General features: G+C 40.9%; 1 protein-coding gene across 1 annotated transcript in view; it reads left to right on the forward strand.

Annotated features, from left to right (window-relative positions):
- Nucleotides 1-329: 329 nt before the first annotated feature.
- The window catches only part of LOC131409298 (cytosolic beta-glucosidase), a 104,518-nt gene continuing 90,675 nt past the window's right edge, over nucleotides 330-14,172 (forward strand). The window contains exon 1 of the mRNA XM_058546377.1: nucleotides 330-387. Within this exon, the coding sequence (XP_058402360.1) occupies nucleotides 330-387 (58 nt within the window). The remainder of the gene's footprint in view (nucleotides 388-14,172) is intronic.

Raw genomic sequence — 14,172 nt, forward strand, 5'->3', positions numbered from 1 at the left:
TACATATGAATGTAACTTAGAGAAGCAGGGAAAGTGGATAAGTGCTTTTGGTTTTAACCCCATATATTCTGGGTTTAACGTAGGGGAACTGATGTCAGGGCCGGTATCAAAAGTACAAATGCTCGCTTGGATTCGCGTCAAGGTCATGGCTGGCCAGTTAAGTGGAATCCTTGAACCAGGCTCCCTGCTTGTTTGCATACACATCTGCAACCTGAGACTCTGGTCAGGGGTGAGAGTTCATTTACTGTTTGTAAATTTGCCAGGTCCTCTGACTCAAGGGCACAGCGCTCCCGTTGACTGTGTGTTCCAGGTGGCTGTCTTCTGAAAGCATGGCTTTCCCTGCAGGATTTGGCTGGGGGGCAGCCAGCTCAGCTTACCAAGTGGAAGGTAGGAGAAGTTCCCTCCCTTTGCTAAGGCTGGGCTGGATTACTTCTGGTGGGTTCTGTATGCCTGGGGAAGAGGGTGGAGGTGAGGGGGCAAAAAGAAAAAGAAGGAAAAGGATTGGAGAGTCTGTAACTGTACCAATGAAACTGTGTCACTTTTTACACAGAAGAGGCTCACATTCTGATGTCCCTTTCCTTAGGCACAAAGGCAGTGTCAGTGACAGGCTGAGGACCAAGCTGCAGTGTATTTTCCATCAGTCCAAGCTTATCTGGGACATCAGTTTGCATTGGACCAGCTACTTTCATCATTAGTTTCTTGAACACATTTGCCCCAACCTCCCTAAAAAAGACACTTTCTCCTATTGGCTAGAAAAATATTGGGTAAATTCCTCCAATGAGTCCAAGGAGACTTCCTTGAAGGACCTTCATTAGTTGGGAGAGGGGCCCTGTTTCATTCTGTTTGCACAAAGCAGATCCTATCTAGCTTGCCACCCCATTCCCTGGGCAGCTGAGAAGCCAAAGGAAGCAATTGTTAGATGGTAAATGAACCGAGAATGGAGCTGGAGGTCTGAGTTTAGTCTCCATTCTACCATGGGTGAGCATGTGAGTCTGTTATCCCCCTGAGGCTCACTTTCTTCATCTGTAAGATAGGAAGATTAGATTAGCTTTTCGAAAATATTTACATTGTTCCCCCTAAGGAATTAGGGATTGTTAATACTATCATGAAATAAAAATTTATTTGGTTAAATAAGTGTGGGAAACCCTGGGTTAAACAAAGCTAAGTGAGCTTCTTGTAGTAGTTTCCCTGAGCTGCTGTTGCAAATTACCGTATACTGGGAGGCTTCAAACAGAGAAATTTATTCTCTCACAGTCTGGGGGCCAGACCTAGCCATTTGAAGATGTAATTAACTGAGTTAAGATGAGGTCATACTGGAGAAGAGTAGGCCCTCAAAGGACTGATGTCCTTAGAAGAAAGGGAAATTTGGACACAGACAGAGACCACAGGGAGAAGAGCACGTGATAACAGAGGCAGAGATGGAGTGATGCAGCTGTGGGCCAAAGAATGCCAAGGACTGATGGCCACCACCAGAAGCTAGGAAGAGGCAAGGAAGGATTCCATGTGGAGCCTCGGAGGGAGCATGGCCTGGCTGACACCTTGATTTTGGACTTTCAGCCTCTAAGGCAATGAGACAATAAATTTCTATTGTTTAAGCCACTCAGTTTGTGGTATTGAGTTACAGCAGCCCTAGAAAACAAATACACTAACAAAAATAAGTAAATTAATAAATGAAATAATTATTGCTTATAGTAACTGCTTGGTGGTAACAGGATGTTTTGGTAAAGGGTTATGTGGAAGTGGCTACTTTAGGTTGGATGGTCAAGGAGGATCTTTGAATTATTTGATTAAACACTTAAAAGATGTAAAGGAGAGAGCCATTTGAAGATGGGGAAGATTTTTCTAGATAGAGTGCAGGTTGATCCTGGCACAATCCATGTTACTTATGATTTCCAGTTTCGATTGCCATTTCCAAGTCGTCCAGAAATGAGAATGAGGAATCTCTGCTACAGTAATTGCAACAACTGCCATGTAGAAGACATCTCCTAGGGGGATGATGTATATTATTATACATATATGCTCTGTCATGAAGACTCTTTCAAAAGAATGTCTGGGAATGTCCAGGGTAGCAGGGATTCTCTCTCTGTAGTATCTTCTTTCATCTTTTCCCAGATAATTTCCACTTGGTCAGGGTGGGTGATGGATGAGGCTGGCCCCCTAGGATTGAAAACAAGAGACGCGACATTGGCTACTTTCCCTCTCAGAAGAGAGGTCAGACAAATCAGAGAGGGGGTGCAGAGCACTGGAATGGAGCGAGTACAATCAGGTTCTAGAAGCAGCATAGCATGGTGACTGGGAAGATGGACTCCGGAGCCAGACTCCCAAACTTGGGGTCCATCTCACTTTACTAGCTTTGTGTGACTAGTATTTGTGTGACTAGTACCAGTAATTGTGGTATTGACCTTATAGTGTTCCTGTGATGTTTATTTATTTATTTTTTTGTGAGAAAGATCAGCCCTGAGCTGACATCCATGCCAATCCTCTTCTTTTTGCTGGGGAAGATTGGCCCTGGGCTAACATCCGTGCCCATCTTCCTCTACTTTTTATGGGATGCCACCACAACGTGACTTGACTAGCGGTGCATCTGTACACGCCCGGGATCCGAACCCGGGCTGCCAGCAGCGGAGCGCGTGCACTTAACTGCTATGCCACGGAGTCGGCCCCATGTGATGTTTAAATAAGGTGATGTATGTTAAATGCTTGGTGCTTCATAAGTGCTCAAGGCATTATATTTAGGAGAGGTCACAAAAGGATTACTGAGAATGACTCACTATAGGACTCTACAGTTAACTTGGCATAAATACTCAATCAGTTACACAAGACAATATGGTGGATTTCAGTTACCAGCTCCCAGGTCCTGCTCGCTTGGGCCCGGGGGTTAACCTTACGGGTCCATTCTGAGTTCCTCTCTTCGCAGGGTCTCAGGGTTGCTGCACGTCTTCTGTGTCCTGGAGGCAGTTTGTCCCAGGCTTCTGCACTGGGCTTTCTGCTGCCTTATTTTAGGTTCTTTATTTGTGGCCTCAAACCCACTATTGTGCTGTTAACTCTCTATCGACAGCTTTCAGGGGGAAACTTGATCCAACCAGTCTGCTCTCTTTGTCCACTCACAGAATGACTTTACGTTTGCTTGTTTTCCACCTGAGGGCTCTTACTATCCTTTTGTGCTGGGGTTGAATCCCAGCTCAGGCACTTACTAGCCGAGTGACTTTGGGCAAATATCTTAAGTCTCAGTTCCCTTATTTGTAAAATTGGGAAAATGGTCATGCCCCCTCTGTAGGTTTGTTCTGGGGATTAAAGAGGTTAGCATATCTAACTGTAGCACAAGAGTGCGTGGCACGTAGTACCCATTAAATAGCAACAACAATAACAACAACACTATTTATTATTAGTAATAGTATTGTTGTTGTTCTTTCTCCTGGCTGGATTCTCTCCTACTCTGTACTGACAGGGGAGTTACATTGTCTGCTCCATTTACTGGGAATTGTCGTTTCTTCTCTGGACTGCAAATTAGAATATACTCCCTCCTCACTCACTCTTGACTGGTTCTATAGTCGCTGCTGGGAGAGTTACTGTTTAACTACCCCTCCACCGTTGCACAGATCACACATGCAGGACGTCAACGTGTGGCTTTGTCAAATCAATATGGCCTGGGATTTAAAGGCTGAGGTCACTCTGTCATTTTTTGATTTTGAAAATCTTTGAACTTTTGGGCCGCCCTGGCCTCTGGAAGTCCACAGAGCCGTTGGAAGTCACACTCAGCAGAACTGAGAACTGAGCATGAGTTGTATTTGTAAAAAAATCTAACACTTCGCCAATTTGCTATAAAACAGGACCGTGTATCTCTTTCCACTGATTTTTAAAGCATAGTTGTCCGTGTAGCTGTCTTTGTTTTCAGATACTCTCTCGGGAGCCCTGAGAGATAACTGGAAATCTCGGCTACCTCCCCACCCATCTATATACTCATGCCTCACCCCCACACAGAAAGGGAGATATTTTGGCTCTGTTACTTGGAATAGAAGGCACTGTCAGAGTCTTTGCAGGTGGGACTGACTGAAGTGGGCAGGACAGGGCCTTCCGATCACTGGGCCTCCTAACACATTGACTACTTTGTTGCACGTGTCACCAGACCCGTGGTTCTTCCTCTTCCCATTCTTGTCCACACCCCTTCTGCCTCCACTCTGGCTACTTCCTTGGTTATGGTTTTCAAGAAGAGTTTAATGGAATTTTTATTATATGAGTTGGCTGTGTGGTGCCTTGAGCCTTTTGGAGGAAAGCACAATATAAATCTAGTAAATAAATAATAACCAAGTGGTATAAACAGGAGGAAAATTATGTGTTTTAGGTGAGTTGTAAAGAACATTGTAAAACCTGTAAAAATGTATTTGTTAGATGAAGAGGGAGGGAAGGAGATGCAGATAATCATCCTTTGTACAGAAGTGAGTCTCATGCAATATTTTAAAGTACAGAAAAAGTCCCATGATTTTTAACCCTTTGTGAAGCTGACTTTGCCTCTGTTTTTGGCTGGAGGGAATGTGAGGCACAAAACAGTTGGTAGCTCAGGGATATTTTGCTTACTTCCTCAGTAGGCCACAGAGGAGCTATGAAAATGACATTTAGGACCCAATTCTACAGCTCTTATGAGCTTATAACTCCCAGTGATTTCAGGGGAGGCTCTTAAGTGGTGAACACACTCTGCAAAATCCCGCAAATCCTAAGCAAAGTCTAAACTACTCTGTGAACGCTTCCTGGTGGGATCTGAGTTTGTGGTTCTTATGGAGGCAAAGGCCTCAGTTTTATGAATGCCATTATCAACCCTGGATGCTGCACTGCATACCAATATAAAGTTTGGACTTTGATTTAACTTTGACTTTGACCTTAGTTGGCAGAAATTGGGGCTGGCCTCAAACTTGGGCCATTTGTTTGCCTTGGTGCATCAAAGATGAATCCTATAGTTAAGAAATGTCAAGTTATTTTTGCACTAACAAGGGAGAATAAACAGGACAACTGCTTTACTTGTTTAGGTTTTAGGTCCAGTTTGTGGTGATTCTATCCAGGCTGTTTCTTCTCTGGTATCTTTTAAAAACTCAACCGGCCCTCAGAAACCTGGGCTCATGGCACATTTCATCTACCTGCTGTAGATGTCACCACGGGCCCCATATTTCTTTAGACCACTTCCTGTTTGCTTTCTCCACTCAATTTTGGCTGTGTATCTTGGTTCCTATTTTCTGCTAAACCCTTTGGATCAAGCATCCCAGTTTGGGACTTGATTTCTTGGCTGCCCTTGGTATTCTTCTAGAACAAAGCTCATCAGATAGATCTGCCCTCTGTCTGGACCACCTAAGAGAGGAGGGGGAACAGACTGAAGGCAAAGTCATTTATTTCTTGGTGTGTAAGGAAAAAAGGAAGAAGAGAGGTAAGCATTTATCCATGAAATTTCTCATAGCTTAAAAGTTGATAGGCCAGAAACCACCCTTATTTGTTTCCCCTAGTTTCGAATTTGAGATCCACAAATCTCCATAATTGCCCCCTTTTTTGCCTGGACCATGAAATGATGTAGGAGTCATCAAAAGAGTATGGGCTTAGGCAGGGAAGACATTCAAATATTCATCAACTGATACACTATCCACGTTGACCAATCAAATGCAAACTGTAAACGGTGAGTGTAGACTAGACTGATACCTGCCTTGACTAATGAGAGTGGATGCCAGCCGTAAACAACCAGTATGGGACAGACTAGCATCTTCATTGACCGTTAAGAGTAAACAACTGATATTGACCAGGCTGGCACCCACATTAACCAATCAGAGTTGGTACCCTGTGTAAACAACCACTGGGGCGGCACTTATACGTGCTGATTGAATTTCAGCCTTGGGCTTGCGTCTGGAGTATATCCGACTCTATTTGTGGATTACTGAAGAGTTAAATCAATTAACTTCTCCAAGCCTCAGATTTCTCATCTGCAAAATTCCTAATGCTGATCTCTTTTTTGAAATTTCACTTCTGAATATTTGAGAACTTTTTCCTACATTTCGTACTTTGGAATTTGATTTCCTCAACTTTTTCTTCCAGATTACTAATGTGGACTTCAGCTTCGTTCATTCTATTTTTCAATCTCTCTATTGAATATTTAACTGTGGCACTCTTATTTTTAGGTTTTCAAACTCATTCTTATTCGTTGATTGCTTCATTTTCAGGAAGCCGTGTTTTGTTTTCTGGATGTTGTCACCCTCAAATCTTTTTAAGAATGGTAGTTTAGAAAATTAACTTTTCTTTCTTTTTTGTTCTTTGTTGTTTTTTGTTTTGGTATCACTTTAAGATCTTTGGGTTATTTGTTATATTTGAGTTCTTATCTTTCATGCTATTTGTTTTTGTCAAATGTCTAGCAATCCTTGAGTGCCTGCTCATGTTTATGAATGAAAGGATTTGTTGATTGAGATCAGTAACTGAGTTAGGCTTCCTTTGAAGTTAGGTAGTTCTGTTTAACTGAAACAGAGCTGACTCTATAAGAAGCAGGGTTCTGTGTAAGTGGGTAGGACTTGCCAGCAGTCAGTCTTCTCATAAAGGACTGTGTGTGTGAGAGGAGGGAACCAAGATTTAGACCTCAATAACTGCCAGATAATGAGGAATTCAAAGAAGAATGGTTTTGTTTTCTACTTTTATATTTCCTCTCCCCACTGCCTGTCAAGTTCTTGTTTATCTCTTGAGTTGGTTCTACTTTCCTAGACTGTCGCAGTACCCTTGATAGGAATCCTTCCCAGTCACATCTCTCACTTTTATTAAGCATTTCTTGGGACTTCAGCATGGGGTAATGGCAGCCCTACTATGTGCTCTGTTTATGGGGGAGAGGAACCAGTCTGACCAGCAGTACGACAGATAGTCCTTTAATTGATTGTCGTGATGATTGCTTTGAGGCCTGCTTTGCTCTCTGCATTGGTTGACCCACAGATTCTCTAGGGGAGCCCCTCTTAATCCTTACCAGCCATCGTCAGTGTGTGAGTTTATGCTGTAATTCTTTGCCTTAGTTTCTCAGACAATTCAGTCCTTTTTTTCTTTCTGTTGCCTAGAAATACTTTAGTAAATGTAGTATTCTTTTGGGACTTTTTTTGTTTTCAGTTCTGTTGTGGATTCCTTTTTTATTTTCTGTCATTTCAATTTCAATATGAGAAGGAGAGGAATTAAATATGGATACTCTGTTCCCAGCCTGAACTGGAAGTCTTTATTAACATGCGTTAATATACGGAAGTGCCTCATAAGCCACGTGGTATTATTCAAACTTAACAAATAAATTCTCACCTTTTCTTCATCCTTCTGTTATATCCTTCTGGTCACCAACAACACATCCAATGTCTGGAAATTTTCTAGCCCTGTGCTTTTTAGAAAGAGGATGAGATAATATGGAATTGATGGAATTTTGGGCAACGTAGCAAGAGAAAGTGAAATATTCATACGATGTGTGGAAAGGCATAGGGGAGGAGGGGTGCTATGACCAAGAAAGACCACTTTTCATCATTTCTTACCTTCCTTCATTCTGAACACTCAGATTCTCCATGTGCCAAATTTTCCAGTACTTTAGTTGTCTTCATGGGCAGTGCTGAAAGGTATCTGTTACCATCGCTATAGGTATATGTGGATTATTTATCAATTAGGGTCTGCTTGCTTGTGTATTCTTTTGTATTGGCGTAGTTCTGAATACAGAATGGATGCTTATGACATATGTTTAAAATTTTTTTTTATTTGTATTATAAAAGTAATACAAGAATTGTAGAACATTTAAAACATACAAACAAGCAAAAAATTAAAGAACAAATCAACCAGAGAGGTATTTTTAAATTTTGAGTACATACTTCCAGTCTTTTTCTCTAAGTTGACAAACTTTCACGCACACATACACTTTTTTTTCCCACCCTAATAGGAACGTTCTGGAAGTAGTTTTGGTTTCTTTAAGACACTTACAAGTATCTTGATAAGCTATAACATGTCTGCATCTTTTCTCCTCTTCCAGTGTCCTTTCTCCCTTATCTATCTTTCTACACTTGCCCATGGAAAGCTAAATGTGAGTCAATATATTTAACCTTGGAAAACAAGAAAAGATTTGCTGCATCTCAATAATCTGTTTGGAGTATAGGTTCTATATATTGTCCTACATATTTGTACATGAATTTTTTGGTCATGACTACTTTCATCAATTAAGTTAGGACATTTGTTTATTGGGATGAATATGTGCTGGCATCCTACTGGAAAAGAAAAAAGCATTACTTGTGCTGTTCCTTCCTGGTTCTGCCCATCTGGTAGGGGTTGCTTTCCAGGTAAGTTTACTGGTGCACAAGGTTAAGCGATTCCTTTAAAATTATTAGGCTATCACACAGTGCCCAAGCCAGAAATATGGGACTCATGCTAGGCCATTCCTTTTACTCTCTTCTTTATTTAACCAATTATTTTTTATTCTCTCTCCTCTAAACCTCTTGATTACTTCCCTCTCCTCCATTACCATTACCTTTCTTTAGTTCTGGAACTCATCGGCTCTTGTCTTCTTAAAGTCTCCTTCCCTCTTCTGCATTCTCCTCCAATCTTTCTGGCATGTTGCTTCTAGCATGGTCTTTTAAAATTCTAACCACATCATTCCGTTTCTTGAAAGACAGCGTGAGATCTGAAATCAGACAGACTAAGTCTGAACCCTTACTTCACCACTTACTAATTGTGTGATCTTGGGAGATATCTAAGTTTTGCATGCCTCAGTTTCCTCATTTGTGAAATGGGAACAGTATGAGTGCCTATCTCAGGGTTATTGTAAATATTAAATGTGTTTACAAACAGCAAATGCTTAGAACAGTACTGGGCAAACTGTATGTGTTCAATAAATTTTCACAATTATAAAAATTTTTTTTATTATCTTCTTACTGTCTGCAGAATAATTTCTGAACTTCTGGCATAGCATTAAAAAAACTCTGTAATTTTCTCCAACTACATCCCCAGTTTCGTCTCTTGCTTCTTTGTCATTCGTATCTTATTCTTTGACCGAAAAGAAACACGTGTAATTCTTTAAATGTGCCGTGACCGTCATGCACTGTCGCACACACTGCTCCCTCTGCTTGGCCGCATACCTGACTCTTGGCATGAGCAGAGACCAAAGGGGACAAAGAGCCAGGCCTTCTGACTTCCAGGCTGGATCTTTTCCTACTCCAACATACTGCTTCTTTCATCTTCATCCTTTGTGCTCCTCTTGCAAATGTGTTACTGTGAGCTTGGGAGTGGTAGTAATGGGCTGCGGGTAAGGTGGGGCAAAAGGAACCCCCAAAAGAAGTTTCTAGCACATATGAACAATCTATTCTACATTAACTATTTGGAACGACATGAATAATGTGTCTTTTCCTGTGGGGGTGTTGGACATAACTCCATGCTTCTAAAGATGACTAGTAACATGAGAGATGTTGATATTGTAGCTGGCTGTTGGTATTTTGGATGGCGTGGGTGGTCACCATTGGCAGCAGCTGGGACCTTGTTGTTTTCCTTCTACTATGCTCTGTGGGCCTCCGCCTTGTGGTGCCCTAAACCAGCAGAGCAGATCTATATTGGCTTTGGATCTTTCTCAAGGTGCCTGCTCTTCCTTTCATTAGTGTGGATAATCAGAGTTTGATTGTCAAGTATGCCCAGGCCAAATACAAGGGCTTTTAAAATTGTCTGCTGTTTTAGATTATCCAGGCCACTGATCCCCCTTCCTTAGCATGGATAATTGAGAGTGGACTGGGCTGAAGAATGTTAAGCAGAACCAATTGACAAAATAAATGAGATTTAAAAAATCCTTTACATTTTAATAACAGAAAAAAAACCAAGCTGGGCTTTCTTCTGCTTTTTTTAATCTAAAAGGGCTTATTTTATATTATGAAACTGTAAATTTACTTGGTTTTAAGTTGATTCAAAATAGGAAAATATTTCCTACGGTGCATCCATTTAAAACCTATTTAAAATGTATACTAATTACAAGATGTACTTAAAGGAGTTAGGAGAAAAATTGAAAGTACAGCAAGAGGTTGGACAGTTTCAGATTAAATGTCAAATGTTCTTATAACCATGTTTATTTTTCAACCAGGTAGCAAGGAAAGGTTGGGTGTCACTTCAAATTCTGAAAATCTCTCTCTTGATAGTGGAGGCTATAATTCTTTGCCCCTAATAAGCAATAATCATGTAGAGAAGGACATTTTAGGAATGTATGTATAAGATTAACAGGATTCTGATTCCTGGGAATATCCGATCTCATTCACTTCTCATTTTCATCCTCTCATCTTTCCCCATGTGTCCCCGAATGCAGGGAGAAATATATTTACGTCACCTGACTGGGAATTTAGAGAACATGTTCTCAAAGGAACAATGTTGTAAATAGGGGTAAGTGTCCCTGAATACCCTTCAGGTGTGTAATGAGATAAATAGATTTTGGGGGTTGGCCTGGGAGTTTGGAACACAATGTAAGAGGCAATGGTGAGTCTCTGGGCAGGTGACTCATAAACAAGGTTTTTGAAACATTACCCATTTTTATGTTGGGAATTGCCAAGCTAAGGCTTAAAGTCTCCCACAACACCCATGAATAATCATTTAAATGCAGGCTTTGCGACTTGGGAGAAAAAGTGCGTTATTTACTCTAAAGACAATAATCTTCCTTTGGAGTCATTGTATTCTATCATAGAGATGCATACTTGGGGATCTTTGAAAGAGCAACATTTTCTCTTGATGGTCCATTACTTCATATATCTTATAAATTATTACCCAGGTCTAAATTGCAGGCACAGGTTAGAGATGCACCTTAGACACTCTGTAACAGAGTGTGGGAGACTAAGGCTCTTTCACAGGGTGAAATATACAAAGGGGCTTTGGCCATTGCCTATTATGTTTGTGTGAGGAACAAGATACGGGGACGGAGGCGATGGGACGCTAGTGTACCCTCTGGTTCCTCGTAGTGCCCAGAATTTGGCAAATATAGGCACACAATACATTCTTATTGCCCAACTGATTTGATAAAGGGAGAACTGAAGAGTTCTCAGAATAGATATTATACGACTAGGCCAAACATCTTCCAAGGTCATCCTACTACACTCTCTGTGGCTCAAATAAAGACCAGGTACAGCCGTACTAAAACTATGATATGATTGGCTTGCTGTTGGATGATGACTTTTCTTTTGGTTGGAGAGAAATTATGAAAGAAGATTCAGAAAAGGTCTGTCTCCATGTTGTACTTGGAGACCTGGGTTCCTGGCATGAATTCATAATTAAGTTAAATTTAATGAATATTTATTTGAATTACTACTATGTAGTTCATCCCAATTGGACATCTGTTTACTGTGGGCACTAGAGCTGAGAGGTATGAAAGATAAATAAAATGATCATTTAAATCCAACATTCTAGGGAGAGAGAGAGGCATATACATGACTAGGATATGATGTCACAACTCTAACAGTAGAACAAACAAAACGCTATTGAAGCACAGGTGGTAGGGGTGGAGATACAAGAAAAAAGTGGTGGGATTCCATGGGCATCTCACTTGGGCTTTTAAGGAGAAGTTTGTTTTGTTTGTTTTCAGGGAAAGAGACAGGAAGGGCATGTCAGCAGAGGAAGCATTATGGGCCAAGGCACAGAAGTATGAATACTTACGTTGTATTTGGGGAATGGTATAGTCACATCTAGTGAAGTAGGTAATGGTTTAGAATTCGAGATTGTATTAGAATCACCTGGAGTTCTTGTTAAAATGTAGATTTTGGGGCCTCATACCAGGCTATATAATACCAGTATTTTCAGATGGGTCCCAGGAATTTACATTTTTTATAGGTGCTCTGAATGATTGTGTTGTAAATGGCTCATGCTTGGAGAAAGTCTGCCATAAACTACATTCGCTAGGGTGAATGGCAGGACCTGAAGCTAGAAAGGTAGCATAGGTCCCTTTTGTGATGTATAGAAAGTACCAGGCTAAGGAGTTGGTAATAGGATCACATGCAATAGGTTCTTGGTTGCCATAAAATATTCTTAAGCAAAGGGAGTCATGCCATCAAGTTTGCATATTAGAAAGAGTTTTGACTGCAATGTGGAGGATGAACTGAGGGAAGGAGACACGGAAGACAGGGAACAATTGTTAGGCTATTGTAATAGATGGGGCAGATAATGATGAAGGCCTGAGTTTGTGTGGAAGGGACAAGGGACAGACTGGAGAAAAAAGTATAAAGAGACATCTTTGAGGGAGAACCAAAAGGATACGTTCATGAATACAACGCAAGGCCTGAAATAAATAGGAGGAAGACTGAGGTGACTCGAGACTGTTGTTTAGGTAACTGGCTGGCTGATGATGCTATGAATAGAAATAAAATACACTAGAGAAGGTGTGGGTTTGGAGTTTGTGGTAGAAGTATAATAGGTTCAATTTGGGTTTGAGATTCCCTTAGGGTATTTAAATGGAAATGCTTGGGTGGTGACTGGAAATTCACGTCTCCATTTCAAGGTGGATTTGCTGGTAGTGACCAGTGTAGAGCTGATACTTGAAGTCATAACGGAAGAGAATGCTTGAAATAGGGTTATAGAGGAAACCAAAAGAGGAGCAAAGGTTGCAAAGCCCAGATTCAGTGCTGTAGAAGAATTCAAAAGACTCAGAAGGAGCCCACATGGAACTGACATTCTTTCAGAATATTAGGATGACTAGAGAGAACTTTAGAAGCCTTCTATCCCAGTGGTTTTAAAACATTTTTTAATGCAGCAGAACTAGGTTTTCAAGGAAAATCTGACTCAGAACTCTAATAAAATAGATACAGATGGAGCTTCTCTGGTTGAAGGGAAGGGTGGGAGAACTTGTGTCTCTCCATCCAACATTCCCTTCTTTATTGCTTCTTCCCCACATGGCAACCCTTGACTCCTCTCCAGGGAACGTGATTCTTAAAACATCGATGTACACAATGTGTACACAATGTGTACAATGTCGCACAACTCAGTAGTGACAGAGGGCGAATGTGATGTGATAAGCCTCATAAGAAACAAAGCAACACAAAGCAATGTGGAACTCACAGCCAAATCGAGTGGTGCTGATGATGTGTGGTTTCAAGGGGGAGGTTAACATTCCGAGTTGTCATATTCAGGGAAGGAGTTGCAGACGTGGTAGATTTTCGGAGGCTAAGCAAACATTTGGGGACTCAGTTTCTTGCCCATTTAAAAGTCAGAGTAAAGGTTTATGCTGGGTTGGAGAAAGTTAGAAAGTGGGTCTTTACAATTTCTACGAAATCGAGGCAGTTGTCATATATGTTGCACTGCAATTATCGCTCAGACTCCAAGCAAATTCCAGTAGGAGTGGAAGTTCAACGATGGGACAAGCTGAAGAGTCAGAGTGAAGGAAGCGGTAAGTTTCTGCCCAAAGGGAGTTTGGGAAGGGCAACTTGTTTGGGAGGCAATGTTTTGGTAACTTGTCTTAAAGTTGTATTTGCAAGGCCAGCATGCTCTTCTTATAGAATGCATGTTTATTTAAGAGGGCTCTTTTGAGGGGTTGCTGATGGAACACCACTGTATACTGCCAACTGGCATACAGTAGAAACTATTTGTGGCTACCACAATCAGTCTTTAACATGAAAAGTCCAGAAAACTGTATTCAGGGAGTTGTTTTGAGACATCAGCAGAAATCTGCCAAGACTGAAGACTGACTCAGTGATTCCTGGGGGACCTTGAGGAAAGTCAATTAGTTTATGAGTCAAAGGAACCTCAAATAATTCTAAATGGCATTTGCTGCCATCATAAAGTTCTGTTCTTGAATTAGCAAGCTGCTACAAGTTCCAAGTTGGTGTTCTTTCTTAGAAAGATGTTTATGAGATATAAATCTTTTTAAGTGCATTTCATTGCACCAACTGTTTTGTTTAGAAAAACCTATTAGTCTGTTATTAAGTGGTCTATTTAATAGTGTCACTAAATTCTAAAATTGGAGACTGGGTATTGTTATTTGGATGTTTTAATGCTCCTGATTATCTAAGTTACTTGGCCTTGGCTCATTTGCTCAACCTTTGTTTGTTTTTATGTCTTGGAAAAATTCCCCTGACTACACAGAGTTGATATAGTGGCTCTTCATATATGTGATACAAATATGGAAAATATTTGAATAAGTAAACTATCTGTATTTGAATGATGAGATCAGGTCCGTACAGCCAAAGTGAAGTAGAT

The sequence above is a fragment of the Diceros bicornis genome, chromosome 8 (assembly GCF_020826845.1).
Source record: "Diceros bicornis minor isolate mBicDic1 chromosome 8, mDicBic1.mat.cur, whole genome shotgun sequence".
NCBI lineage: Eukaryota > Metazoa > Chordata > Mammalia > Perissodactyla > Rhinocerotidae > Diceros > Diceros bicornis.